Source organism: Calonectris borealis, chromosome 21, assembly GCF_964195595.1.
Source record: "Calonectris borealis chromosome 21, bCalBor7.hap1.2, whole genome shotgun sequence".
Lineage (NCBI taxonomy): Eukaryota > Metazoa > Chordata > Aves > Procellariiformes > Procellariidae > Calonectris > Calonectris borealis.
The window spans coordinates 2,110,448-2,137,942 of record NC_134332.1 but is presented as its reverse complement, the minus strand read 5'-3'; the positions used below and the strand labels follow the sequence as shown (position 1 = coordinate 2,137,942).

At 52.8% G+C, this 27,495-nt stretch overlaps 1 protein-coding gene and 1 long non-coding RNA gene across 6 annotated transcripts; one reads left to right on the top strand and one right to left on the bottom strand.

The window, feature by feature from the left end:
• Positions 1-591: 591 nt before the first annotated feature.
• SH3GLB2 (SH3 domain containing GRB2 like, endophilin B2) lies at positions 592-27,186 on the bottom strand. Of its 5 annotated transcripts, XM_075170306.1 has the most exons (12): positions 27,044-27,186; positions 18,625-18,766; positions 18,145-18,273; positions 16,782-16,915; positions 16,231-16,323; positions 11,975-12,037; positions 7,506-7,529; positions 4,689-4,778; positions 4,106-4,206; positions 3,611-3,625; positions 2,722-2,986; positions 592-2,044 (listed from the first exon to the last, which is right to left on the bottom strand). In XM_075170306.1, exons 1-12 carry the CDS (start codon positions 27,104-27,106, stop codon positions 1,937-1,939), a joined length of 1,227 nt encoding a protein of 408 aa, XP_075026407.1. In that variant the 5' UTR covers positions 27,107-27,186; the 3' UTR covers positions 592-1,936. The 5 variants fall into 5 exon arrangements, with proteins under 5 accessions (XP_075026407.1, XP_075026408.1, XP_075026409.1 ...); XM_075170307.1 differs by lacking the exon at positions 3,611-3,625; XM_075170308.1 differs by lacking the exon at positions 11,975-12,037.
• Positions 1,300-2,728, top strand: LOC142091285 (uncharacterized). Its single transcript, XR_012676742.1, has 3 exons — positions 1,300-1,385; positions 1,824-1,954; positions 2,275-2,728. It is a non-coding gene; the product is annotated as an uncharacterized LOC142091285 (long non-coding RNA).
• Positions 27,187-27,495: the final 309 nt, after the last annotated feature.

Below are 27,495 nucleotides of genomic sequence, written 5' to 3'. Positions count from 1 at the left end.
GTAAAACTAACTAAAACAATAGCACGATGTGATTTCCCCATTCCCTTTCCTTAGAGTTTAACTGTAGAAAAACTGAGCGCTATTGCTACACTACAGAGCATTTCAACAGCTGCTTTTCCCAGGAGTTCTTTCCGAGCTGGGTGCTAGGGACAAGGCTTTAGGATTTTAAATTAGCAGCAGATCTAGTTTCCATAACAACAAAAAAAGTCTGTTAGATCTAGAATAGCATTTCCAGTCTCTCAGCAGCTAAAGTCATACTGCTGCTCTATTTTTGCTTCAGGTTAAGGAGGAGCTGTTGTTTCTTAGAGTTCCTGAATCTGTAGTACAACTGAGATGTGTCATCTGGGAAAGGAACTGCAAGACATTAACAATCTTAAGGCACGTTGAGAGTTTCGGCTGGGACAGGAAGGATCAGCAGCTTTGTTTTGCTTTTACACCCGGCTTCCAAGACCGGGATAGCGGAACGGCCCAGCTCCCACCTGAGCTGCCTCCCTTTGCCTCCCCGCCAGCGCTGCTCGTCCCTACCGCCTGCAGTCGCGTGGCTGGAGAGCAAGGGCAGCCCTGAACCCACTCAAGACGCCGAGGCAGGAGGTCAGGCAGTTTGTTTATTGGCAAATAAGTGCTGAAAACCATGAGCCCTACATACAGAGGTGCTCGGTGCCCTGTTACATTAGAGTGGTCACGATACCATTGGGGAAAGTGCAAAAGATCAATAAACAAGCAAAGTTGGTTCTGACATACCGAGAGGAAGGTAGTGAACAGAGAGCTTGGTGCAGGTGAGTGTCTCTTCCATCCAGCTTGAGTGGAAAGCTAGTTACACAGCAGCAGAAGTCCTTTAGGTGAGCTCTAGCTAAAAAGCTCATTATAGGATTAAAAGGCATCCACACCCTTTGAGCTAAACCACATCCATCAAGGGCAGCCTGGATTGATCAGCGTGTGTACGGCCACGAATAGCTCATTGCTGGAGATACCAGCAAGTGGGACTATCCCTTACTGTGCTAGGATGCACCAAGTCTGTTCGCTGCCGAGATGGGAGGGGAAGTATTAGCTAAATCAGTGATCTAAGGTGAAAATAAAGTCAGGCTAAAACATGCCTGGAACAGACGCACTGAAAGAAAAGCCTGGACAATTAACACAGGGAGCAAAGCTTGTAAAAAGGCTTGTAAACTCTTTGCAGTCCAAGAGCAGTTTCTCAGAGGAAATGCAAGCAAGATGCATGGTCCCTTGCACTGAGGTTTGATTTTTGACATACGGGCCCTAAGTTATTAGGTTGGTCTTCACAAAGAAATTTCCTTCCAGCTTCAGAGGACAGTTCTAGATTGAAGCCATCAGGCACCACGATAGTAAGCGTGGCTCTTGGAGAGCCTCGCACTACTGTTCTGCAGGTGAGCAAGGTGGATGGGTTTAACGGGCTCTTAATTCTTAGAGTCAGCTTCCTTGCTTTAAGAGCTGGAACATGTCAGAGGGTTTGTGTGGGACGCTTCCCCACTGGAATGCTTGATGGTTTGACTGAGGCAATTCTACTGCTGGAGAGAGGACGGGAGGGGCAGACAGGCACTAACCCACACCAGACACGAGGGAAGTGTAACTTAGACTCCGTGAGCAGCTGCTGAGGGAGACAGCCTGCCGGCCCTGGGAAAGCCACTGCCATAAACAAGACGAGGGGAGGGTAGAAAAAGTAATCAAGGAATCTCGCACCATCAGACTAATTTCAAAGCAGGCTGCACGGGTAGTTAATGAATTCAGTCTTGGGTGCCATCAGCCCTTTCCCAAAACCTTACCGTAACAGTTTTACCACTTCTTTCCCACAATTCCCGTACTAGCAATGGAGTGTCAACCCTGAAGAGAGCAATGGTCTCGGATGAAGAAATCCGCATTAGAAGTGCCAGGAGATGAGGGGTGCATTCTGCTTGTACATTCTTCTTCCTGGAGACATTTAACTTAACAGTTCCAAGTAAGTGACAGGAACTTTCCCTTTCTGGTTCCCTCTTTCCCCTATGAGCCAGTCTGGATCCATGCCTGGCAGGCTGTACACAGTGATCATCTGGGGAGAGAAGAGAGCATTAGCCCGGACCTTATTCTGCAGACAGAGCCCAGAAGTTCAGTCAGATGGGTACTGAAAGAACAGTAAGTCCTGAAGTTCATTTAGCAGGTGCCTGTGCCCTTTCCCGGGAGCTACCTGCAGCTTTAATAGAAGATCTGCAGAAATCTGCCCAGCGATGCCCCTGTTGCCTTTTCGTTCTCCAAATTGACTTAAGGTATTTTTGCATACAGGGTGGCACGATATTGCTATGTCATCCCTGCTGAATACAAAAGTTCAGTCTAGTCAACAGAAGAGTTCGCAACTTGCTGAATTTCCTTTTTTCTCAGCATGATTAGACCAGGCCTCCAGCCAGCAGCTTGTCCCATTGCTCTCAGGTAAGGTAGCTATATTTGAGGGTCACGGTGAAGACACTAAGTATTGGGGTATTTTGTTAGCTGGGTACAGCAAGACTCCAATAGGAATAGAAGAGTTATTGGGGTGATATTCTTAAATAGCAAACGGCCACGAGCACAAGCTCACTGCAACTCAGTGGATACTAGTGTCAAGGAAAAGACTCTATTAGCAGTTCCATAAAACAGGGTTTTTAAGGAGCAGGAAAAGTAACCAAGACCTTGCTGAGCATGCAGTGGGCTGCTAGGCAGTTACAGCAAAATTCAACGCAAAGGAAAGCTACCAACCTCATCTGCAAGAAGTGCCAGCTCAGTGCTGTCAGCCGCTTCATAATCATAGAGGACTCTGGCCTTCCGCGTCCCACTGGCAGGAGGCTTGACTTCATTTGGGTTCAGGACACTCTCTGCAACGGTATTAGGCACCCCAACAATCGTGGGCACAACTGGAATAGTAGGCACAGCAGGGAGTGTGGCAGCAGCAACAGCTGGAGGAGAGGTAGCAGCTGGGGGAGGAGATGTGGATTCTGCGTTGCCTACGAATGTGCCTGAAAATCTTACGCAGGAGAAAAAAGCAGAGTTCAGTAAGGCTCTAGTATGAGAACCAAGAAAGAGCTCGCTCTTTCAGTAGTTACACTGCGGAGGTGATGCTCAAGAGTTCCGGCTAACAGCTGTAACAGATCTACGCTGCCCTTTGAGCGGGGAAATGCACTCAGTCCTCAGGTGCTGGGACTACGCAACAGGTAATACTTGCTTATTTTGATTGCAGTGTCCTGTTACAGGACTGGCACCTAACTTGCAGGGTGCAGGGCTGAAGTGTGGCAGGGGTCTGGGCAGGTGCTATTCTTGGCTCTGCAGCTGTTTTACTGCGTTGTGCTGTGTCCCTGCCCCGCTCTCTCACGGTCTGTGTTACCTGTTTAGTCTGCTAGTTCTTCAGGAAAGGGACAGTCATTGTTGCTGTTAAACTGGATGCCAAAACCGGAGGCTCCCAGGCTTTCTGGGCTCTCCAGATAGAGACATCAATGGAGCTCGGTCTCATTTATCTGTCAATACCCTCCTCTGCGCTAAGCGAGTGCAGCTCTGGCCCTTGCTGGCCTTTGTAGCGAGTCTGCAGAGACTCCCCAGAGTTTGGCTGAGGTGGAGAGCTCTTAGAGCCGGTCCTGTGCAACATCTTACTTACATTTCTCCTTTGGAGCTGCAAGCATGGAAAAGAATGGAACAGGAGTAGTGAGTGATCACGCAGAGGCAACAGCCCCTCCTGGGTCAGGCACCGCAGTGATGTGACAAGCTAACAGACAAAACAGCCCTGCCCACGCCCACGGGATGAGCAGCCAGCAGCACCGAATTAGTTACTGCTGCAGCTGAGCACCTCAGGCTTGCTGCTTGGCAACAGGAATTTGTCTCCCATGCGATTTAACTAATTTAGAGGAAGAATGTTCGAACTCCCATGGCCATCATGCTTTGAGACGAATGTGTAAAACGCAGGCAAAGCCTGCTCTAAATGCAATACCAGTGGGGTTCGTCACCATTCTGTAAGCTCAGAAGCTCTGTCAGAGCACGGAGGGGGCTTTAAAACTTCCACCCACCATTATGACGCGGGATGGGGAAGGAGGCCCCAGCTAGGGGTAGCCAGATGAGTAACCCTTGGAGAAGCAAAAGCCGTCTCTTGTCTCACCTGCCCAGTTGCTTCTGCAGGTCCAGCATGTATTGGTAACACTGAGCATAGTAGTTGGTCTGAGACTCCACAAACTCGTGGAGACAGCGCAGATGATTCACCTGGAGGGAGAAGGACCACAAGCTGGTCTGTGAGTTGGGTGCCAGGCACAGGAACCCTCTTCCTGCAGCTACGAGCTACCCCCACGGGAAGCAGACTTGTGCAGGCCAGCATTTAAAAGAGTTACTTGATTGGCCTGAATACACTAGTTTGTTAAGTTGGGGAATGTTGCATAGGCCCAAGGGTGATCTCGGAGAGGAGGCTGCTCCTGGCACTCTAGCCATGCCCATGTGGCTAGTCCACAGCTCTAGTGAGAGAGCCAGAAGGTTTTTCTGGCTCAGAAGCACCTCGAGGACTGCAGAGCTGCGGGTGTCACAGTGCATGCTTCATTATGTTTTTAGTTTGAGCATTCCAGCATCCAAATTTATGACCTCTTCTACCTCTACTCCCAGTGCAGGGCTCCACCATCCTCTTGGCATTCTTCTCGAAAGGAGCCAAGAGTCTCTGTAGTCCCTGTCACCCCCCGTCACCTAGGGAGACTCACGTGTGTGCTGCTGATCCCCTCCAGCAGGAGACGTGTCACCTCTGCCTGTCGATCAAACTCGGTCTGCGTGAGCCTCAGCTCGTGTTCTGCCTGCAAAACAGGACAGGGTGTTCAAGAGGGCACATGCACGGACCACCATTCCGCCTCTTCCAGGGAGAGGCAACAGCCGCCTCCACCAACCCCCCCTCTGGCACCGAGACAAGTGTGCTGTTGGCCCAGTAGGATCCGCCTGTGACACTGAACATCGGCACAAGACACCCTGGGCGAGGATCCCAGAGGCCTCTGGCTGTATTTCAACTTGATTCCTGCTTGATCCTGCACTGGATCACTGCAGGTCATGGAATGGCAGCTCAAGACTGATGCATCAAGCTAGGAAGCTCCTACTCCCACAAGACTAGAACATGAAGGTGGAGAGGCTTTGTCAATCCTGAGGTACGTGGAAAGCCAGTCCCATGCCAGCACCTGCCCTTTTAACCCCCTCTCTCTAAGCCCATAGGCACAGGAACGTGACAACCTCCCTAAGTTTCTCTCCAAGCGCAACTTTTGCCGGTATCCTTTTTGTCACCACAGAACAAAGGCTGAGGCCAGGGAGCATTTACCAAATTGCAGTTACTAACCACATCTCTCCGCAATGGCGATGAACATCCCAATCCAGCTTCTACCCAAGGCTCTCCTTTGAAGCTAGTTACTTATCTTGAGCTCGGGGGAATTAATGGTTAATAGAAGGCAGCTATGCAGCAGACTTTGGGAATTCAAAGACAGACTAATACTGGAGACCCTCTTTACCGAACAGACAGAACATTTCTCCGCCACCAACAAACGGCACATTTACACTCGGGCAGTGTTGCAGTACCAGAATACCCAGGTGGGTCCTTGCAAAGAGAAGAGCTCCAGAAGTGTTGGAGCAATCAGGTGCTCTGGTGCCTGCTCTCCCCTCCCTGCTGTCAACAAACAGGCACTTTTGTTCTCTCTAGCATGCATTACTCCTTAACACCAAGCAGAACATGCCAGTTCGCTCTTAGGATGGCACAGAAGAGCGATGTCCATTCAGCTACAGCTTGCTGGAAGGAGAGGAGTACGGGTTCTGTGTCCTCTTCTCCAGGGGGGTGCGGCAATCGGAGGGCTGCCTGCCTCGGTGCAGCGGTTCTGTGACAGAGCTCCTTTTGCTGCTTTGGAAATGCCCTGATCAATCTGGCACAGGACTTGTTTGGACTTGACCCCGGAGAGCAAATCCAGAGGGGCTGACAGTCTCGGAGCAGAGGCCACATCGCTGGTGTTCTGAGCAGGTCACCCCAGAGGACACCCGGCCCTCCCAGCTGGAGGAGCTGCTGTGGGCCGTTACACCTCTCCTCTGGTAACAGCACTACCAGTGCTGTTGTACAGCTAGGCTAGAACAAAGACATGCTTTGACTGCCTTTTAATCAAATTTGTCTATTTTAAGCTACAACTGATCTATTTTCTTACATCCTCTGTATGAAAGGGATTATTTAAAGGAGAAGGAGGAACGTAACAGGAAATACCAGTACAATGCCTCACTACGCTCCAAGAGACTCTTGCTCCAGTGAGCTGAGCGGAGACTTCAGTGGCAGCAGAGCTATTTGAAACTTGTGACAGGCAGACCCAGCGCCATGTGGCACCGCCTGGGATTTGACCCGTTGCCTCTCCCTGCTAGCTCTGAGCAGTTGCAGGATGTAGTTTCCCATAAAGCCAGCACCAGACTGTGACCTGGGACGTCCCTTCCAGGCTTGTGCTTCTCCAAGACACGGAGAACTTTGAAGTTTACTGACATACTTTGGTCCATCCAACCAGGATAGACCAAAGATAGAGGAACAGAGCCTTGCATGCTTATAGCTGACTGCAGTCATCTGATTTGTTTGAGGGACTGAAGGATTTAAAGTACAGGATGAGCTGGTTCAAAAACAGCCAGTCTGCTCTGATGATGCATTTAGAGTAAGGCGGTAATAGGCTGCTATCATGCACAGCATGCAGGAACGTGCCATTCTGCCACCTTGCAGGTCGGGCTTCAGGCCAATATCTGCTGGGGGTGTTTGAGGTATGAAAGGCAATGGCATCCCAGAAGGTGTCTCTGGAAGCTCCACACCATGCTGGAGCTCCGCACAGAGCTCACCCTGGTCTCTAGCCCACCGGCAGCCCTCCATCCATCTTCATGGACGAGTCACACTCCCCTTGCGGAGCCCAGAAAATAAACAAGATCTGGGACTTTGCCTCCATGGATCCACTCGGAAGGGTAAGTGCAGCTCACCCAGCCAGTGTCAACTCCACGACAGGCTCCAAACCTCCCACCCTGCCCTCCTGACGGAGCTGTTCCCCCCAGCAGCTGGGGCTGTTCATGGGCAAACCCTCCGTCCTTGCTTCAGCTCTTCCGAACAAGCAGGCAAGGGGCTACTAGAGGCTAATGCATGGCACATGCAAAATTGGAGCAGGCAGGGCCTTTGCCGCAGGAGCAGAGCTGAATCACTTCACAGCGCATCACCTCTGCTCCTGCGACACCGGTGCAGGGCTCTCGGAGATGTCTTTTATCACATACGCACGAACGCACGCCTGGTTTGCCTAGGAAGTCTCTCACACCGGGTACAGCCAACTGGCCCTCGGGACAGGCTCTTCCCAAGCCACTGTCAGTCGCACTGAACCGTACAGCTGCAGGTCAGGACTGGGGCTGACAACAGCAACATCCCACTGCTCCTCCCCGGCGTGTGTGCAGGCAGACGAGCAGGAGGGAGCCCGCAGCACCCCCCACCCCCTGAACACCACCAGCACGCCCAGAAGGTTTGAGCACAATTTCAGCCGGGTACTTACTTTTTCCACCTCGTCGCTCCAAAGCTGTAGGGGCCACAGAGCAACAGGAAAGGAGATCAGTGTTGGAGACGTCGAGAAGCGCTCGGCATTAACACCAATTGGCAAGGACGCTCCGGGGACACAGCAGGCCAACTCCGGGGACAAGCTAGCCCTTCACCCAGCAGCAGCTGCCAGAGCGATGCCCCTTCCCCTCGTTCCTGCACCCTCCAGCTCAGTTTCACAATGGGAGAGCAAGTCCACGCCGCCAGAGCCAGCAGCACTCCAGCTCCGCTCCCTGCCAGGGCTGTTACAGCAACTGCATTCAACAGGCTCCAGGAAGAAAAGGATTAAGCAGCAGAGTCCTCTGAACAGCAAAGGTTACCTTACTGAAGCCTGCAGAGGTTGGTGTTGAAGGACAGCCCTTCTTTTAGGATTGTGGAGAGGCAAGTGAGCTGCTTGAGCCCACAAATAGGGCCTGGGAACGGCCGTGAGCTTCAGCCAGACAGAGGCCAGTGTTCCTCACCCACTGGTCCAGAGAGCTCAGGTTAACGGGATCACAATCCAGCCGGTCTGCGCTATCAGCGGGCACGTTCAGCGACAGGAAGGAGGGAGCAATGGCTGGCTGCTGCCTGTGAGCCAGGCAAAACACCACGCTACTCCTTCCTGCTCTCCTCACCCACAGGGGCACGTTCGGGGCAGCACAACGCTGCCAGCTGCTTGCTGGGATCTGGCTCCAGGACACAAAACAATTGACAACAGAAGTCACGCACAGCGATGGGAAAGGGGGAGAAGAGGTAGAAAAACACATTGATCCTTCCCAGAGCTCCTCGGCTTGGCTTTTCCTCGGCAGAAAACTACTCCCTCAGCCCTGGCAACACAAAGAGAAATCACCCTGGGTCAACTGGGAGCAGACCGGCCTGCCAGCAACACCCCACATCAGTGGGGCCAGGGGAGATGGCCTCTGAGGACCTCAGCTTCACCCTCTGCTGTCACCTTTGCAGATCAGGAAGTTCACCATAGCATGGCTGAACTGGCGCTGCAGGCAGCCCTGCGCTGGATGCTGTGGTGTCAGAGGGAGAACACCCTCTGCTTAGGGCCAGGGTCTCCCAACTGAGCTGTGTGGAGGTTTGCTCGCCAGCAACTGCCCTCAGGTGGGCCGCGGCAGCCCCAGGAGCAGAGACGACTTCACCAGCCAACATAAGGAGCACCCGCGGGAGCTGCGTCTGCTGGTGAGGGACTGAAGCAGGGAGGTGTTATGCCAGGCTCCTTGGCTTGCTGCCTGCTCCTCTTCTGGCTTCTGTCCCCTGGCCTGCAGCTCAGCTCCTGTTCCGCGGTGGCCTGACGCCTCTTCTTACCTGGGCGGAGTTGTTGCAGCTGGCCCCCTTGCAGTCGCGGGCTGTCCCTGTGCGGCGCTCAGCGCGCCGAGGCTGGGTGTTTTCCCTGACCTTTACGAGGACGTTTTGTTACTGCAAATCAGGAACTGGTTTATTTGAAAAGGCCTGGGCGATTTCAGCCGTGCGTGGGGACGCAAGCCCCTTCCCCTTCTCAGTCTAAGAGCTCCTGCTCTGGAAGCAGATGGTGGGAAGATGCTCGCAGGCAGCCGGGAAGCAGCTCCTAGCCCGAGCTGCTGCTCTGGCGCGAGGCCTCTGCCAGCACACCCTCCTGTTTTTGGAGCAAGGTTTACTACAGGGGCAAAGGGAAGCTTTCACTCTGGCCACAGGTCTTGCTACGAAGACGCTGTAGACCGTACTCAAGCCGTTTCAGGCCCATTTAACCATTGCAGTACCCACTGAACTCGTAGCCAGATTTGTTTCTCTTCTGTTGGCCTTGCCGTGCAATCTCCAGCTCTGGTCCTGCGGTGCTCCGGGGCAGTCCAGCTTTGCCCAGATCTACCCCTGGGCTAAGGCACTACGCGGCTCTAGTCAGAAGCGTTTCAGACAGCTCGGGGAGCAGAAAAGGCCGTGATCTGACCTGTCTTCCTCCACCCCAGCTCAAGCCAGAGGAACCCTCCTTAAGGTACTCAATATGTTTTTCTTGGAATCGTTCCTAGGAGTACAGCGCAAGGCAAGTGGCAGGGTCTGAGAGAAAGGGATATTTAGGCTTACACAGCCCACGTACACCTTCTTACACAAAAACAAAAGGTCAGTGTGGGAGAGAGGAGAAATGGCTCCTCAGCCTCCAACTCATACAAAGCGCGGGAGGTGCTTATCTCCAGGTGGATCTAATTCCATTTAAGCCCTCCTGTTATGGAAGGGGGGAAAAAACATAAAAGCACCATGTTATCCACCTCTCCAAAAAACAACATCATAAATTTAGAATCCAAATCGGAGCCCTGCTGAGGGCATATGGTCCAGGAGAGAGCTGACCTCTTTGCTCACCTGTAAGAGAAAGTTGTTACCTGGGCATAAGCAATCTCTCTCTCTCTCGAAGGGAGCAGAGCTCAACAGCAAGGTGAGCAGCGACCACTGCGCTATGCTGTCAGTCCACACTAAGACTAAAGTAGCACAAGGACTCTGGCTTGGAAGAAAAGCAGAGCAACAGTATGAAGAGCTCCTACCTACCTGCCTGCAGTGCCTGACCCCTTGGGATGAATGCTGGGATTAGAGAGCTTGTGGCCAAGCAGTCCTGCCTGCACGGAGCTGCGGAGCAGTCTGGGCTCAGCCCACGTTTTGCTACTTGTAGATGCCAATTGTTATTCAAGTCACCCCTGCTAGTGCAGCTGGACTTCAGGTGGCACTTCAACCACCAATTGCAGCCTCTGAAATAGTTTTGGAAGCCACCGGGACCACTGCTGGCTGGGCCAGCAGGTTTCCTACAGGCGCTCCTGGTAGCAGGCCCTGCTGTGCAACCATCAAACATGAAGAAGAGATCAAGGTCAGTGCTGGCTGCTTAGCTAGAGCAAGTCAGCCTCCTAGAGCCCTGCTCTAACTGTCCCATATCACCATCGCTGCTGTCAGAGCTTCTCTAGCAGAGCTCTGAAGAGCGACCACCGAACTAGGCAGAGGTGTGCCAGGGTAGACACCTGTGGGCTAAAAACCCCCCAAAATCTATTTCTCCTGTCATGTTACTGTGCTTGGCATCTGCTCCCCAGAACAGCTTTGCAATACAGCAAAAGCAGCCCAGCTTGCAGTTTGGTGATGACGAGACACGTTCAACTGAGCATCTGGGCACTCTGCAAGATGCTAATGCACGTTATGCAAATGCTTACGTTCAAGTCTGCTTTAGAAAGCCTCAGGGAATAATCAGGATACCCTGGTCTAACCAGAGCTATTCAGAGGCAGGGAAAGCCCAGATTCCTCTGATTCCCCTAGAGCTCAGTTTTAGTCCGTTATTGCGCTGTCCTTGGAACGGACCTTTCCAAGGGAGAAGCCAGAGCCACAGGCTTGCTGCTAGTTGCTGCACTAGGAGAGATGGAAACGGAGCAATTGCTACAGCATCACCAGTACCAGCTTCTTCCTAAGGAGTCTCATCACCAGGCCCGTTACCTATGGAAATAGTTTTCTAGCTGTTGTGCAAAGCCATTTCTGATCCCAGCATCACTCTCCAAGACGGTCAGGACAGATCCCCCTGGGAACTAACACTGATGCTATCTAACCCATCCCTCTTTCTCCAAATGGGATGCGTTTCCCATTAACCAAATCCGATTTGTTTCCATGATGTTTTTTGCTTGCTAGAAGGCTGGGCTGTCCTTTTTCATATCTGCAGATCCCACTCCCCAGCCCTTCCACTCCCAGATTATTCTATTAACAGGCATCAGTGTTGTTCTGAATGCTATTTAGGAAGCAAGATGATCAGTTTTCAACATTTTAACGAGAAATGTGACATTGTGCAATGGGGAGCCATGAACACAGCACGGAAAGTCAATTGCTTGGCCACAACCACTCAGCGCAACACAGCAGAGATGCAACGGGCTATTCACCCACCCCCAGCATATCCGACAGCATAACAGCCGCCAAGAGACAGGCCCCAAGATGAAAGGAAAAAAAAATGACCTCTATTTGCAGAATAGACACGCCTGCACTGTCAGCCTACTGCGTTACTGACACGATGGGTGGCAGAGATATTCCTCCACCTTTGCTTCTCTTGACCAGCTACAAAGCCTCCGAGCACTGACACCACAGTACTGATCAGGCAGTCACGCATGTGACATTGCCAGCGTACAGCTGGAACCATCCAGAAAGGCTTTGAGGTTTTTTTCCTTTCAATTGCTCCACTAGCAATAAAAAACAGTCAGAAGATTCCCACTAGAAATGTGGAAAAGGATTGGTAGAGAAACTGGAAAGCAAACCAAGCAGCAAAAGTGCCAGAGCCTGACCGTGCACCCCCACAGGGGTGATCTGCGTCCTGAAGGTTGAGTCAGAGGAACCCTGGGCAGCCCATGTCACATTAAAATGTTGAAAACAGCAGAGCACTAGGTCTGAGTTTAAGTTGGGTGAAGAGAGGGGCAGGAAGAGGTTGGAGAGGCAACATCTAGGAGGAAGCAATCTTACCGCTGATGCGCTGGCGGAGAGAACGTAATTACGAGGTCTAGTCTCCTGAAAGTCAGGCACAGCCTAGTGGGGGAATAGAGTTTCATGTACAAGTCACGCAGAAGATCGGTAGGAGTCCGTTGGGCAATGGATGGAAAAACGGACTGGTCTTTTTTTCCCTGTCAGTGCTGGGAGCTTAGTTCAAATTCTTATGGGATGGCAGGAGGGAGGTCTCCCAACAGTCTGGTGCGTGGAAGCTCTCCCCAGGTGGAAGCCAGGCTTGTGCAAGAGGAGGTGGACTGGCTCATGCAGTCACCCCCGGTACTGCAACAGCAGATATTTCTACTGTTCGAAACTCTGCCTGTGCTTACAGCTATCCGCTCATACAGCGGCCGGTTGGAGTGGGGATGAGACAGCACGGTCTCAAATGCATTTCCCATTCCCTTGCAGCCAGCAGGTTGCTCATGTCACGTTGGCTCAGTCCAGTGCGCAGGACCTTCTTTCCCCTTGCTTTCCACCTACAGCCCTACACGTGTCCCTGTACAGGGCCTTGTCCTTAAAGTGGGCACGTTTACTAGCGTCAGAGCATCCTTTCCACAGTGCCTTTCAAAGAAACACATCTACTTGTTCTTACTCTCACCAAGCCTCTGGGCATGTTTTCTCCTAACAGACTCATACCTGCCCTGTTCCGTGAGGGGCACGGCTTAGCCAACGCAGATCTAGTCCAAAGCCTTGCCGTTGCCAGAAGTAGAGTCTGAGTTTTCATCCCAGAGGTCAGAAAACCTCCAAGCCACCTTCTCCATAGCCCTGGGGCAGGAAGACTTAAGCACTCTGGAGGTTTTCCTCGTTGGGAATACAAGGGATCCGGTCCACCCCACACAGGCGCGGGCTCACTAACCATCACATAACATGGTCTCTCTATTCAGCTAAGCTAAGACTAGGCCTCCTCCTAGGATGGCTGTCGCATCACCCCAAGAGATAAGTCAACGAGCCAGCTTACATCAGGACCGTCACACCGGTGCGACGGATCAGGGTACCCTCCTGGCAGCCTTTACTGCGCAGCGGGTCGGTGTGGAAGGCTGGCACACGATCCAGCTGTAACCCAGCTACGTTGTTAATCCTCCCAGGCCCCACGTTTCCTCTCCCAGGTTAATCTCCTTGCAGCTCACCCAGATCTGCTTATACAGGCTGACCCGATTTGCTGGGCCCTGAGCAGCCTGCTGGAACGAGTGACCGGTGCGTGGAAGAGCAGTCAGGCAGTCCCAACAAGAAGAGATTTTTTTTTTTTTTTTAAACCATCTAGGAGTTTTGGGGATGGCTGGAGGAAGGAATAAGGAGGAGCGATTCCTATTACAAGTCAAACCTGAATATAGGGAGAAAAATGCACCAGTGAGATTTGAGGCCAGCACAGCAGCTAGGCTTGGCTCTTCCCTGCGGGGAGAAGAGATGTTTCACAGAAATAGCTTCTTATGGTGGTGGTTTTTGTTTTGGTTTTTTTTTTCCCCAAAAGATCAAGAGCAACTGAAGAAACCTCTCCTCCCACTCCCTGTTCTCCAGGGAGTCCCAAAACTAGTCATAGCACGTGGGATGAAGGAGGCAAGCTGCTCTTGCACTCCTATGCATGGACAAGTTGTATTTGCAAGCAGTGGTCAAAAGGGACCCACCTCCCCCCCTCTTCTGCTCTTGTAATGGGGAAAACGGGCAGAGCCCTGGAGCCCGGAGAACAGAACAGCACCACAACCAGATCAGCCTGCCTGTCATTGTCTCTGGGCTGCCTCCCTTCCAGGAGGGGGACTTGCCACCCAACCGACCTCCTCCTGCCTGCAGGCAGAGCAGCCTCAGGGGGTCTCTACTGGAGGCCATGCCTCTCTTGAGCACTGCTTGCAAGCAGCGATGATGGAACCGAGCGCATGCTCCAGAGGGGCTGCAGGCAGCCGACAGACGCTCCCATCTTTCTGGAGCACCTTCCCCAGGCAGCCACAGCCCTGACCACGCTCAGTACATGCTCCAGGGCCAGTCCCAATGGGGCAAGGGAGATAGGAATTTTCATTTAAAATGGGAAAGAGACAATGAGAGGTGTTAAAGAAAAAAAAAAAAAAAAAAAATCACAGCACTGTTAGCACAGTCAATACTCACATCTCCCTCACACTGAGCAAATTACAAAGAAACAAAACAAAAAGGTTAGTAAACAAAACAGCATCAACAGGAAGGACAACGCACAAAGTCCGAGGGAAATGCACAAGCCCAGACGCTCGAACAGCAGCTCGCAGGTCTGGGCAGCAGCGCACTTGGAGGGTCAGTCACGAGACAGAAGCTGCGGGAACACGAGTTTGCACTACGGAGGGGAAGAGCGGCAAGAGAGCGGTGAGCTGGGAGGGGTGCGATACTTTAGGCCAGCTTGGATGCAGAGGTGTGACACAGGACTCCAGTTAAGGGAAGGCTGTGGTCTAATGACGAGTTAACGTGCCTAGAGCAGAGGCAGAAGTTCTCCCCGCCCTGTGCTGGGAGCTTCCAGCTGAGCCCTGTCCTCTAGTACTCAGCGAGGCACCCAGAGCCCCGAGGCCAGGGACCCCACCTTTAAGCTAAGCTGGGAAAGAGATGGGCGCCCACAACAGCAGCCGAGGTTGCTCTTCTGTTGTGTGGTATCTGTTTCAAAGCAGCAGAGTGGCTGAAACACGGCTCGGGGCGAACACCCTGGAAAGCCTGGACTGGCTCTGCATCCCGCCCGGGGCACCCCAGCCCTGCAGCTCCAGTGGGAAACCAAGTTTTTCTTTTCCAGCCACAGGGAAGTCCCTCACCCAAGGGTGTGTGTGCAGGTGAGAGGCCTTGGGATCACTTCGTCTAGGAAGCAAAGTAAAGAGGGTGGAAAGGGAGGAATTCCTGCTCTGATCTGAGCTTAAGATAAAGCAATGGCCACCACTTCCCACTGAGACTGGGAGCACCATCCCCTTCAGAACGGGAGTCGGGGATCCCTGAAGTTACCTTCAGCGGATCTGGGTGACCTGGCTGATGAGAGGAGGCTTTTTTAAAAGGGCAGCTATCACTTGTTCACCCAAAGCTTCGTTCAGGGCTTTCCCACATAGGCCTGAGCACTCCGTTAGACCTGCTGATGGAGGCCACTGAGCTTAGCACAGCTTCCCCAGATGGCAAGTGTGCAGTCAGAGCTGGAGAAAAGGGAAACCACCTGGGAACTGGCCACCAAGGGAGCTGCAAGGCCAGAAGCCCAGCTGAGCAGATGGCTAGAAAATGGGCTCATGGCAGGGCTCCTAGGCTGGTATCCCAGCGCATCCCAGAGACTGCTGACAAGGATTCCTGCCTATTCCGATTGCACACATTTGCTAGTTGAGCTCCTGGCCGCAGGCTAGAAGCAGAACTTGGCAAGTCCTTGTGCCAACAGCCAGAGCGCTACAGGATGGCAATCTGCTTCCACAAGGCCCCCCAGGGAACCCATCAGTGCCCACCTACATCTTCTCTGCCTCCTGCCACGCCGCCTCTGCCCAGGGAGAGCCCAGCTCCAGGAGATGCCTCAGGCCCAGGTCTCGTCAGTCTCAGAGAAGCACTTTGAAGCGCTTGTCCCCATCGCTCAGGCCTGCGGACAGCGGCGCTGGCTGACTTACCACTCCTTCTGCACTGCTCTGACCTGGGACCTTTGCTAGTTTACTGGCCATGAATTCCCCAAAGCCAGAGGGCCAGACTAGCCTGTAACTAGACAGCACCATGAATCAAGTGAATAGAGAGGCTGAAGGAAGGACCTCTTGGTAGACGCTTGACGCCGGCCAGCCCTCACAGGCTGGCACTCCTGCCTGGGGAAGACGGAGTCGGCAGAATCTTAACTAGACTGAAAGCCTGGGACTGCTGCAGAGCCCCAGCATGCTTTCCCCTTGCGCACCTCCCAGCTCAGCTCTCTCTTGGCTTGCTTTGAGATCCCCAGGGAAACTTAGCAAGTCCTCAGAAGATGCAGCCTTTTAGTTACTAGCACAAATCCTCCAGTAACCACTAGCAGTCAGGAGGCAGGGTCAAGCAGAACTTTCCAGACTCTGGAAGCTCAGAACTATTTGTTTCAACAACTCCCCCATGGGAGGGCATCTGAGGAACAGGCGCATGGCTCCTGCTCCCAGTTCCCTTGCATAGCAGATGAGGAATCCCCCCACCCGTGCCTGCCAGAACCAGGACATAGTAGGGCAGCCTAATTTTTGTCCAGAAAGCAGGTGGCATTGCTCATGTGAGGCAAACCCTGGGGCCAGAAGGACAGAGAGGGGAATGAGGGAAAAAGTTACCGCTGCTTTTGCCTCGGCAGCTTTGGCTTTCTTCAACCTGGCTTTGCAGGCATCCAGATCCAGGCGGCGGTTCTGCAGGATCCTCCGCTCTTTCTGGAAGGGACAGAAAATGGGATAAGAGCAGACTGTTTAGGAGCTGTTGGGGAGGAAAAGGGACAAGGTATCAGCTAGGAATCAAATCTTATCAAATTTCCTTATCAAAAAATGCTAGGGAGAAAGAAGCAGTTGCTACGTTCATCTCATTAGCAAGTTGTGGGCCTGGCTGCCAGGGATACAGGCTAACCTTCGGAAACAGGGCAGCCTACGGGTGGGTGGTGCCCACCAAGCCGCAGGACTCAGGAGAGGAGTTACCTTCTCATGCACATCAACTGGCAATCCTTCCCTGCCGCAGAGGGAGCCCTGGACAGATCTAGGATTGGTATTCCCTTGCATTCTTCGAGGGGAGAGGTATGGGAAGGAAAATGAGTTCTTCCAGCACCGTCTCCCTCTCCCCGCGCCCTCCTTGTCTCCGGTGACACGACAAGCTTCCCCTTCCCCGCTACCACACTTACAGATATGGTTCGCCAATCCCCTTCCAGGAAGTTGCGCAGCGGGGTCAGGAAGTTGATGGAGGCAGAGTGGATGAAGTCCCGTTCTGCTGCACCCAAGCGCCTTTGAGTTTCTCCAACTTTTATCAAGGTCTTCCCTGCAATAACAGGAGCCTTCAACTCCAGGAGAAACCAATTCACATTGTGTTGGCTTCAGCCAACTCACCCAGAGCTACCAGTCTCCAGTGTTGGGGGACAAAGGCAGAACGTACCCCGCCTGGACGAGGTGATCATGCCCATATCACACCAGCTTCAGTCCTAACTACAATCTGCTTTTAGCCTGAGGCCTCTTCTCAGCTGCTCCCAGTGCAGCTTTGATCTTATCTATCTGCTGAGGCACTTATTCCACTGATGTCCTTTTACTGCTACACCTGCTTGCGCAGAATGATCTTTGTTTGTCTCATAAAACAGGGGCACAGGAACAGAGCAGCAAATTAAAAAGCACCAGAGCTGGAAAAAAAATGAGTTGATTAGGCAGTGCTGGCTATAGATGCAGTTACAGCTGTTCTGCCTGTAACAGGACTCGCTATTGAACAACTATTGATTTGGAGAGCAGTAACAAAGCTCGTGGCGGAGGCAAGGACAGCTGGAAGTTAAGGCTGTGCTTCTGTGCAGGTCTGCTGCTTAAAGAAGCCCAAAATTCCCCCAGGAATTGGCAACTGTTAGGATTTAAGAGCAGAAAGATGCTCTGTGTGGTCAGGAAGGGGCTTCTTGAGGCTTGTAGCCAAGCACCAACCTTCCCAAGTCTGTTTTCCTGTTCTTTTTCTGCTGGAGAAAGATTTCCACTCTCCATTTGCAGGACACAGTTAAAGGATGGCTCTCCTGTTCAGCGTCTAGAGAAACTCCGTGCAACTAGATACCACCTTAGACTAAAAATATGCTCAAACTGGACAAAACTAAAGCCATTCACTGCAACTCCCTGTTCAGGCTAGTTTAGAAAGCCACAGAAATAGCACAGAATAGTTTGTGTCCTATAACCAGTTCCACTAGCTACCCTGGATCCGCGTGTCTTTATTTCTTCTCTAGCTCTGCCAGACTCGAGGACTGTGTTAGGAAGGAGGAGACCCCTGCCCCTTTTCCCCCACAGCACGGAGCATGCTTTGCTGTGGAGTAAGATTTGACTTCCTACTCCAGATGGGCTGTTTGCTTCTGTGCTAGAGAAGACCCTTCTCTGGCATCAGCTTTGACACACTAGTAGTCAGGTTGCCACGGGGGATCCACCCCTGCCCCCTTCAAGAGGCGTGCTGCGGAAGTCTTAACCCAAAACAGTAGTGGGGAAGGGAAGGGAAGGATTCCCAGGGCTTTTTAATTAGCCAGGCTGACTTACCATAAGGTGTCCCTGGCCCAAAGTCATTAGCTGCTTCGGTCATGTACTGTGCCAGCAGCTCCCCGTTGGTGACCCGGGAAGGAACCTTCCGGTCAAGCTTCTCATAGAGGAATTCTTCTACTCTGGCACCTGGAATGAGGATGCCACCAGCGGTTACAGGATGGAGGATGAAGGAGGGGCCACTGGAACTGGCATTCGTGGTGGCCCACCCCATGCAGTCCTCAATCATGCATTGGACTGCAAACACCAGCACCAGTAGGAGGTCTGCCCTCCCTTCCAACCACCTCCCAGTCCTGAGGAGCACAGCCAGTCACCTCTCAGCTACGTAGGGAAGGAAGGACAGGCCCTGCAAAGACACATTTCTTCCAACCCCCACAAACTCAGTGGAACAGGGCTCTCTGCCAGAGGGCATGTCTTTTAACACTGTTTGAGCTGCAAAGTCATATTTGTCCTTCAAGCATTAGAAGAAGCTGGACTTACTAGGGTTTGGCTGTAGCAGAACCTCAGTCTGACGCAAGATCTTTTCTGTCCAGTTCTTTGTGCAGTCTGCCCTGGCCAGAAGGTTTTCAAAGTGGGCATCTAGTTCAGTCTTCTCAGCCTGGCCCAGCTTTTCTTCAGTAAACTGCAGGCAGGAGGTAGTCATTAGAAGGTCTGTTCTACTAAAGCAAAATTACAGTGTGCTACAGGGCTATTAAGAGACACTGAGGCTTCTTCTGTCTCATGCATTTATCTTGGAGTACAGTTAGAAAGCCTTCAAGGTGTCATTCTTTGTTCCCAGGCATCTTTCAGGGGAAGAGGGCAATTTTTTGCCCAAGAGTGGAACAAGCATTGAGCTAAAAATAGAGTTCAGGTTTGAGAGGTGTTCCAGAATAAGTAACTTTTAATAAGGTCTGGTACAAAAATGCTCTAGTTGTGAAGAATCTATTTAAGTGGGCGCATGGCTTGCAGTACTTCATGCAGGAGAGCAACAGACATCCTTCAGGTGAGGCAAGGTGCCAACTCCCTTCACCTCCTCCTAACCAACTCTGTGTCCTGCAAACCCATCAGGACCCAAAACCACCACCTCACAGGTCAGGCTTTCTTCTCATCTTATTAGACAAGCGTGTACACAACATCGGTTTTGCCACAGGGCTTGTGAGTGCCCCCTGACAGCCACCCCTGACAGTGTCTGAGCTGTCTCCCCGCTCACCTCCCGCCTTGCTGGCGGTGAGCGGCCAACTGAGCGTCTGAGGTTTAAGGAGGCTCAAACTCAGGATTTAGATAAAAATGCTTCCAGCAAGTGACTCTTCCTCTAGGACACACAGTGGCTGGAGAGGCTCTGAAGAAGTGTATTGAGAGAAATATAATGGGGTCTGACTTCTCTCAGCACTCAGATTCTTACTGGCAACGGACTCTCCCTCGCTCCATGATTCCTTTTAAGTTTAAAATTAGCAGCAGGGAAAAGCAGGCTGTGCAAGTCTTCAGTGCCATCTGACAAGCAAGGTTTGTCGGTCTGGAGGTGCAGCGTCAGATGGCCTGGACACCCCTCATCGCTTCCTTGGGGGATTTCTGAGAAGAGCCCCTCTCACCCCATCCCCATTTTCCACTTGCTCCTCTCAGTGACGTTGGCCAACCTCAGTGTACTTTTAAGCACAATTTCCTGCTCTTGATGGAACCAGCATCTTGTCGGATCATTCTAAAAGACCCCTTTAGATAGCTGTGCCACTTGGGATCCTACAGAGGTTGCAGTTGTCCTTTTAGCCCTTGTTGCTGGCCCCTGGTGCCACCGTTGAGTTATCAGGACGTGGTACTGTACAATACCTGGTACAATCAGGTGCCAAGAGATTAAAGCCTGGCTAAAACTCTTAGATGAAATACACCTCCTGTCTGATCTGCCACTTGTAGCTTCTCCTCTCCCCTCCCCTACCCCACAGCTCAGCCCTAGATGGGCCAAGACGCCCTCTTCATGGGGTCTTGCTCTGGTGCCTGCTGCCCCTCCTGAAAGGCTTTCTGGCAAGCTCTGTTCCTGTGGCTGCCCAACAGCCCCGGCTGCATTCACCTCCAGTACAATGCTGGGAACCAAGGGAGATAAGGAGCAAGCCCAGACCCAGCACGCCAGGCAGGGGAGTCCTGTTACCAGCCCCGCGCAAACGTTCCTAGATGTCCGAGATATACAAGCCCCGCAGGTACGTTTACACAGTGACCTGTTTGGGCAAGATTCGAGCTAGAGCCAGTGAACTGCTTTGCCAGATGTCGGTGGTGACAGATACTCAACCGCAAGGACAGTCACGCTCCCTCCTGCAGCCCGGTGGGGACAGAGGACTCGCAGCCATGCATGACCAGGGATCGCTTCACTAGCCTCTTCCTCAGCACCGGTAGCCCCTGGTTACTGGCATTTATTTTCAGCTCAGTCTTGCCGTGGCCTGACGGCTATTGCTGGACATGGCTAAAAGCAAATTCAAGGTGAGAAGGTGTTTGTATTGCTTTGTACCCAACATCTATGATTGTCTTTGGGGGACACACAGGACTAGCAGAGGGAGTGAGTGGCTGAGGCTCTCTTCCTCTGTCACTGTTGGAAGCCCAGGGCTGTTTTCAGACTCTGCCAGGCTGGGCTGAGTCACTGCCATGCAGCAAACTGGGGCTTCCCAGGTATTTGGCACCAATTCTCGAGTCATCTGTTTAAGAGCTTTCTTAAACAAGCCAAGACTCTTTGATGCAAGCATAAAGTCTCCCTCGCCCCCCTTTCCCAGACAGCTTTTTGAGATCTCATCTCACTTTCAATTCCAGCTCTTCTTCCTGCAGTTTAGACTCTCCTGCACCAGCATCTGCCCTGGAGCTGTCAAGCCTAAACCCAGTTTCGTATCAGCTGAATTTAGTCAGCTTCTTACAGCATTGCTGCAGAGTCAGATCACCTCTGAAGCCCTCCAGCATCTCCACAGCGCAACTGCCAGCCTCTTGAATCACTCCAGCTCAGGGATCCTTTGCTATATTCCCAAGCGCATCTCCAAGCATCACTGTCCTTTGCGGCTGTTTTCTGTAACCCACCCCTTCACCCAGGGCGGTGGAATAACCTAGGTCATTTGCACAGCACTTGGCCAGGGAGCAGCCAGGACTCAGTTCTTATCTCGGGTCAGGCACTAAAGCTGTTTGTCTTGCAAGAGGGCTGAGGACACGCACCGTGATCACGGCAAGCCTGGGCTATGCCAGAAGGGGAGGATGGGCAGGAATCTCAGTCACAGCCTGTGGCTCCGAAGGGTCAGGCCAGAAAACAATCTCTTATTCAGGCTTTCTTTCAGAGTTGGAAAGCAGGGCATGAACGTCATGAAGCGGGTGCAAGGGCACGGGAGGCTGCAGCTCACATGCTGAGAGGCTGTTACTCCATTTACACTTCATTCCCTTGGTGTCTCCCTCAGCCCTGCCCAGAATTCAGCTATGCTGCAAAGTCCAGACCCAAGCGCAGCCTCGGGGCAGCGGGTACCACTTCATTGAGGGTTGCTGCAGAGGGGGCTCTTTTTCTCCCCTGCAGCACACTTCCACCTCCTTGTCTGTGCATGGGGAGTCACTGATCCAGCTCAGCTTGACCTCCACCATGACTGTTCAGGCAGATCAGAGAACTCGCCCCACTACACAGCGCTACTGGGAATCAGGCAGAGGGGAGAGCAGGACCACCTCTTGCAGGAGCAGCTTGCAGTGAGATCAGATGAAGCTTCTCATGAAAGCACAGCCAGCGAAGGAGATTAGAGGTAAGTTACACCGCCTTATCCTGTGAGCTGGTTCTTTCTTATATCTGGTGCAAGTGGAGAGCTGAGCTTTCAGGTGGCGACAGGCTCAGCTGCTGATCCCCTCTCAAGTGGCTGCCCAAGTCAGTGTCCCCAGTGAAAAGCAGGGTAGAACAACAGCAGTTTATGAAGTCTGGCTACTCAAGCATTTCAAGCAGAACTCCCCCATAAAGGACTTCTGTTCCTAGGAACCTGTTTTCATAACAGTTACAGAAATTTCATTATTTTTCCCTCCCATTGAACGGACATAAGATTTCACTGTGAGGCCAAGAGATGCAGGAGAACAGACAAGCTGATAATACACTCATGCTTCCTGACTGTAAAAAGACAGATTAAAAGTATTTTGCGTCTTGCTGCTCCTGGCATTGGTGTCTTTTGCAGCACCAAATACTCCAAACTGCCACAACTGGGAGTGTTGTTTGGTTGCATCAAGCTGACCTACAGGCTTGGTGCATATCCACCCGGGAGAGAGCCAGGGCGGGCAGAGCACATGCAATTGCAGTGCTGGGAACCTGAAGCGCCTCCGTCCTGCTGCAGCCGAACAACTCCCATTTGTTTTCTAGAACCTGACGGTTGGGTCAACAGTCCTGCCCTGAACCAATTCCAGGATCTGCATCCTGGGATCACGTGCCAGGTCACGGTGTGAGAGGCTGCACCGATCCTGCCCTGCAGGAAGCATCCCTGCAGCTGTCCCAGCTGAGCACCAGTCCCATCTTTGTGCAGGGAAGCCGATGAGGTGATTAATAATGCAGGGCAGCCTTTTGTCGAGTGCCATTCTCGCTCTCCAGGAAGAGGAGAGTTGTGCTGCATTCCAGGGCATCAATAATTCAGCCAAAGGTTGGGTTTCCTCTGGGAGGCTTGGCTGGCCAGCAGGAACACTGGATGCATTATCAGCGCCCATGTGGGCAAGCAGGCTGACAGATCAGGAGAGCAGCACTTGGGCGACAGGCCCAAAAGAAGCAAGACCATGCTGGACTGCAGTTAGGGCAGCTGCCTGCGTTCACGGCTTGGAGGAAAAACTCCCCTTTCCCCAAGAGAGCTGGTAGAGACACTGCTGGGATGTCAGGGGGGTGAGCAAGTAGAGCTGAGCTGGATGGGTCCCTCTGCACTACAGCTACAATATCAAAAAAGGCTGTGCCTACAGCCCTAGAGACTAAAGGCCATGAAGGTTAGGCTTCAAAATAGCACATACGTTGTTTTCTTTGCTGAAAGCATTAGCACCTTTCTCCCCTTTAAAGCAAGGGGAATAAAATCCCAGTGCTCCCACTGAGTTATGCCAACACCACAGCTGTTTTGCACAATGCAGCACGAGTTGACTTGTGTCTCTTCCAGGCTTGTGTGATTTTTCCATCCCTCTCCACTCCAGCTGGCCCAGGGCTGTATGCTGCGAGCTCTGACAGGGTAGCTGCAGCCCCTTTGCAGAGGATCTGGTGGCAGAGTTCAGGCCCTTGCACCCCTCGCAGGGTCCCCAGGTTTTCCAGCTGGACATTACTTGCGACTTTCTACCTTAAATCACAAAGATCAAACCAGGGCCAGGAGTCTTAAACCAGGAATAGTTTCCTGCACCTGCCAGTAGATTTGGGCCAGTGGATCTTCTGAAGCCTCTGAACAGCTTCATAATGCCCAGGCTATTGTAACATTTGCATTTTTGGTGATCAGAGGCACAACAGAATCCGTTCAGGCAAATCTACCTCCCACCTTGTAGAGGGTTGCGTTAGGAGAGGAGCCAGAGCCACTCAGTCAGCATCTAAAAACTACCTGAATTTCAGCAGCTCTGGACAAGGTACAGAGTATGCTTCAAGTCTTTGGTCACCAGGAGTCAGGAAAGCTAGGCCGTGAGCCAAGCGAAACTGTGCTAGAGGACAGAAGGAAGCCATTAACAGGACAGCTTGGTTAACTCATGAGCAAGACATTTAGGAGAGGAAAAAATACTGCCCTCATGGATTCATAGGCGTTTCAAACGGAAACATGCTCTGGCCCGTACCTCTTGCCTTCAAAACCCTTTTCATAAGTCACCTCCTGTTCTCTTGATTTTTAAGGTGTCCAGCAACCAAGGTATCAGCAAGCAGAGGGGAAAAGTCTGTTTTATCACCAGAGTTCAGAGAGATGGGGGAGTCTGTCCTTCTTCAGAGCTTCAAGATAGAATAAGTCAACCTCTAGCTGCTAGTAGTAATTACATTAGCAGTGGGATAAGCACCCAAAAGCTGTACTCATGCTTGGGCAATTTCACCCAGAGCCAGTTTATATCAGAACTGACAAAAGACAGACACCTACAATTATTTCCAGACATCCCTGAGAGAGCCTGGCTTGCAGCCTGTCTAGAACAGAGACATCCAATGTGTTACCTTTGGAAGGAGAGATGCCAGTTCTGTAGGGAAGCTGGAGGTGCCAGCACAGCTTCCTCTGCAGAGGCTTGGGATCAAACCCACTTACTGATAACTGGAAGGTGCAGCTGATCAAAGAGAAAGGCCTTATTCTTCTTCAGTGAAGATGAAGAGCATGGCCTGTTTGAAGTGTCTCTGCAGGTGACAGAGCTGTCAGGGGCTATGTGCTGCATCCCCTCTGAGGATGCTTACTTAATGGCTGTGACTGGTGGTGCAAGTGTCACTACGGTACATCCTCGGGTGGGATGCAGAATCCTACAAAAGCTCTTTATCCTTGCAACTGCCCAAGCCTAGAAGCTTGTTCCCCACTCGCGGGGCAGTAGTGCTGACCACCGCTTCCCTCCTCTACTTCAGCTACTTCTACTACCCGTTTTGTTTTTCTTAAGAACATAAGAAAGCCATGAAGCCCACAGGGCGCTGCCTGGTCAGGGAGCCATATACACAAGCCTGGTGAGATAGTTACTGCTCATACAGCTTCTTTGTCACAGCCACCTCTGTCCTGCTCCTGCTGGAGACGGGCACGGAATTGCCCACGCAGGAGCACACAAGCCCTTCAAGCTGCCTAGCTTCTCCTCAGGTAGGAGTACTGCTAACTGGTGCCTCAGCTAGGAAAAGCCGTGTAAAGGCAGCAGTGAGGTTTTTGATTTTGGGTTGGTGGGTTTTTTTGTCATGAGAGAGGTCAAGCCTAGTCCAAGATTCAGCCAGCACCTACATTAGCTTGTATTTGACAGGTTTCAAACCAGGACTGCTGCTGCGCTAAGCCTCAGGGAAGCCACCCCATGGGCGGTGTGCTGACCATGCCCTGCCTCCTCCCCCCCTCGCTGAGCAGCGCTACGGCCCTTCTTCCAGTTCGAGTTAAGCTCTTGCGCGTTGGCCAGACGTCTCAGTCAGACAGCAGTAGCTAATGCTGTCTTGAGTGGCACAGCACATAATGGCCAGTGCATTTATCTCCCAGTCACTGCAGTTCCAGTAAAACACCACTTTGTTAGATGCCTGGAGCCGAAGTAAGCATCTCCAATGCTATAGAACACTGAGTTTATTCTAGGCAGGTCTTATTCCCCTCCTGGAAGACCTGCTGTGCTAAAGAGTGCTACAGACCCCATCCTCATTGCCAACAGCAGACCTCAACTGTTATTTCTGGCTCTTGGTGGAGATAGGGCAGGGCTCACCCACACTAGCAGCAGGACTTTATGGGGACAGCCCAAACAGGCCTATTTTCCCCAGCAATTAGACTTCAGAAAGTGGTTTTCAGCCTCAGCAATCCATTTCCTTCCAGTCTCCCCTCCTTACGCAAACACCTGCATGCTGTCCACAAGTAGCAGTGCCCCTTTTGGTTCAAGAAATTACTACTGTAATTAGTCATATGAATAGTCATATACGAGATTATGTGGAGTAGGTGCAGCAGGCAGAAGCCACTATTTATAAACGCCTCCTTGCTCTAGAATCGCTGTGTGCAGACACTGTTCTCACGCCTGTCTCCTTCCTACGCCTTGAAGCAAAAAACCACTTATCAGAGACCTACAATAAGGCTTCTAAACATAAGATTTCTTTACAGCATTTCTCCCTTTCTTCTGCTACCAAGGTCATTTGCATGAGAACAGCATCTTTAAGCTTTCCATCTGCTCCTTATTTTGCACCTGTAGTTAATGTCTCTCTTTTTCATAACATATGACTCATTGGCACGGTTACAGGAGGTGATATCTGTTTACAGGAGACCAGTTCCTAAAAGAGCCAGAATTACTCCACCGCACAGAAGGTTTGGAACAAAACAGCGCTGTTCTGTTTGTTTATCAACCCCCACACAATAGGTAGAACAAGAAGCCCAGTCCCAGAGTCACCAGCTGGACTTCACTTCTCAGGCAGGATCCCAACCAGCTCTGACTTGCCCCTCTCCTCTCCTGCCCAACCCACAGCGGTTTTCCAGTTCCTACGCCCAAGGAGCGGACGGACTCAGCAGCCACGTCTCACCACCTGCTGCACGCTTGGCTCCTCACGGGTGGCCAAGTTTCTTCACCGCTCCGGGAGGTCGCTGCATGCCCAAGCAGCTCCTGATCTCAAGTTCGTGAAGGATGGTCCTGATGCCACATCAGCCCACCGAGACACGACCTGCTCCGTCTCAGCAGCTCCTTCCCATCACTTTAAGGGAACCGTGTTTTGTCAAGGCCTGGCAGCTACTGCTACCTCCCGAGGGGCTGCGGCGCAGACCACCTGCACGGCCACCTCTACCCCACCTCCCCGAGGGGCCTGGGCACAGCTGACCGAAGAGCTGTCTGCAAGATAAGCTTGTCTTTAAGCGCAACTACCATCAGGCAAGCAACGTCCTCTCCACGCTCCTCCTCCCCCCTGCTCCAGTCGGGGTTTTGGTCAGAAGCACCCCTGGGGCTGTGCGCCTTGTTAGCCTTTACCAGTCAGCCTCACCTCAGCAGCACCGCGGCTTAGCTTAGCTCCTGCTCGGGGCCATTCAGCACCGCTCAGGGCTGCCGGTGCCCGGAGGCGGCAGCTCCCCGGGCCGTGGCTCGCTCGGGCAGACCCATCCAGCTCCAAACCCCTTTTCCAGCCCTGGCTCTGCTGTGGCCTCGACCCGCGGGTCCCGGGGTGCGGCGCGGGATGCCCCGTACCCGTGCGATGGGAGGGAGGGAGGCAGCGGGACAGACGCCGCCGGGGGAAGGCCCGGCAGCCGCGGGCGAGCCCCGGCCGAGGGAGCCGGGCAGCCGCGGGCAGGCCCGAGCCCCCCACCGGAGGGCCCGGCCGCCTCACCTGCATGGCGCGGGAGAAGAAGACCCCCGCGTCCGACGCCAGCTTCTTCACGTTGAAGTCCATGGCGGCGCCGGGAGCCGCCTCCGCCGCGCCGCGCCCCCGCTGTCACCGCGGCCGCCGCACGCCCGCCCTTTATAGCGCCGATCGATGCCCTCCTCGAGCCGCCCCGCGGCCTCTTAAAAGGGCTATGTGTCACCGGCGTGGCCTCCCGGCGCCGAGCCAGCCGGCCGGGCAGGCGGCGCGGCGGCGGGAGGGGAGCGCCGAGCCGGAGAGGCAGCCTGCAGGGGTCTGACCTCCCCGGGCAGCGCTTCAGGCGGCGGGGGCGCGGGCGGTCGACGCAGCCCCTTTAAGAAGGGCCGCCGCGGCGGGGGGGAGCTGTCAGCCGCCGCCGAACGGGCGCTCGCGCCGCCCCCCCGCCCCTTCCCTTCGCTGCTCAGCCGCACTCGCCGCCG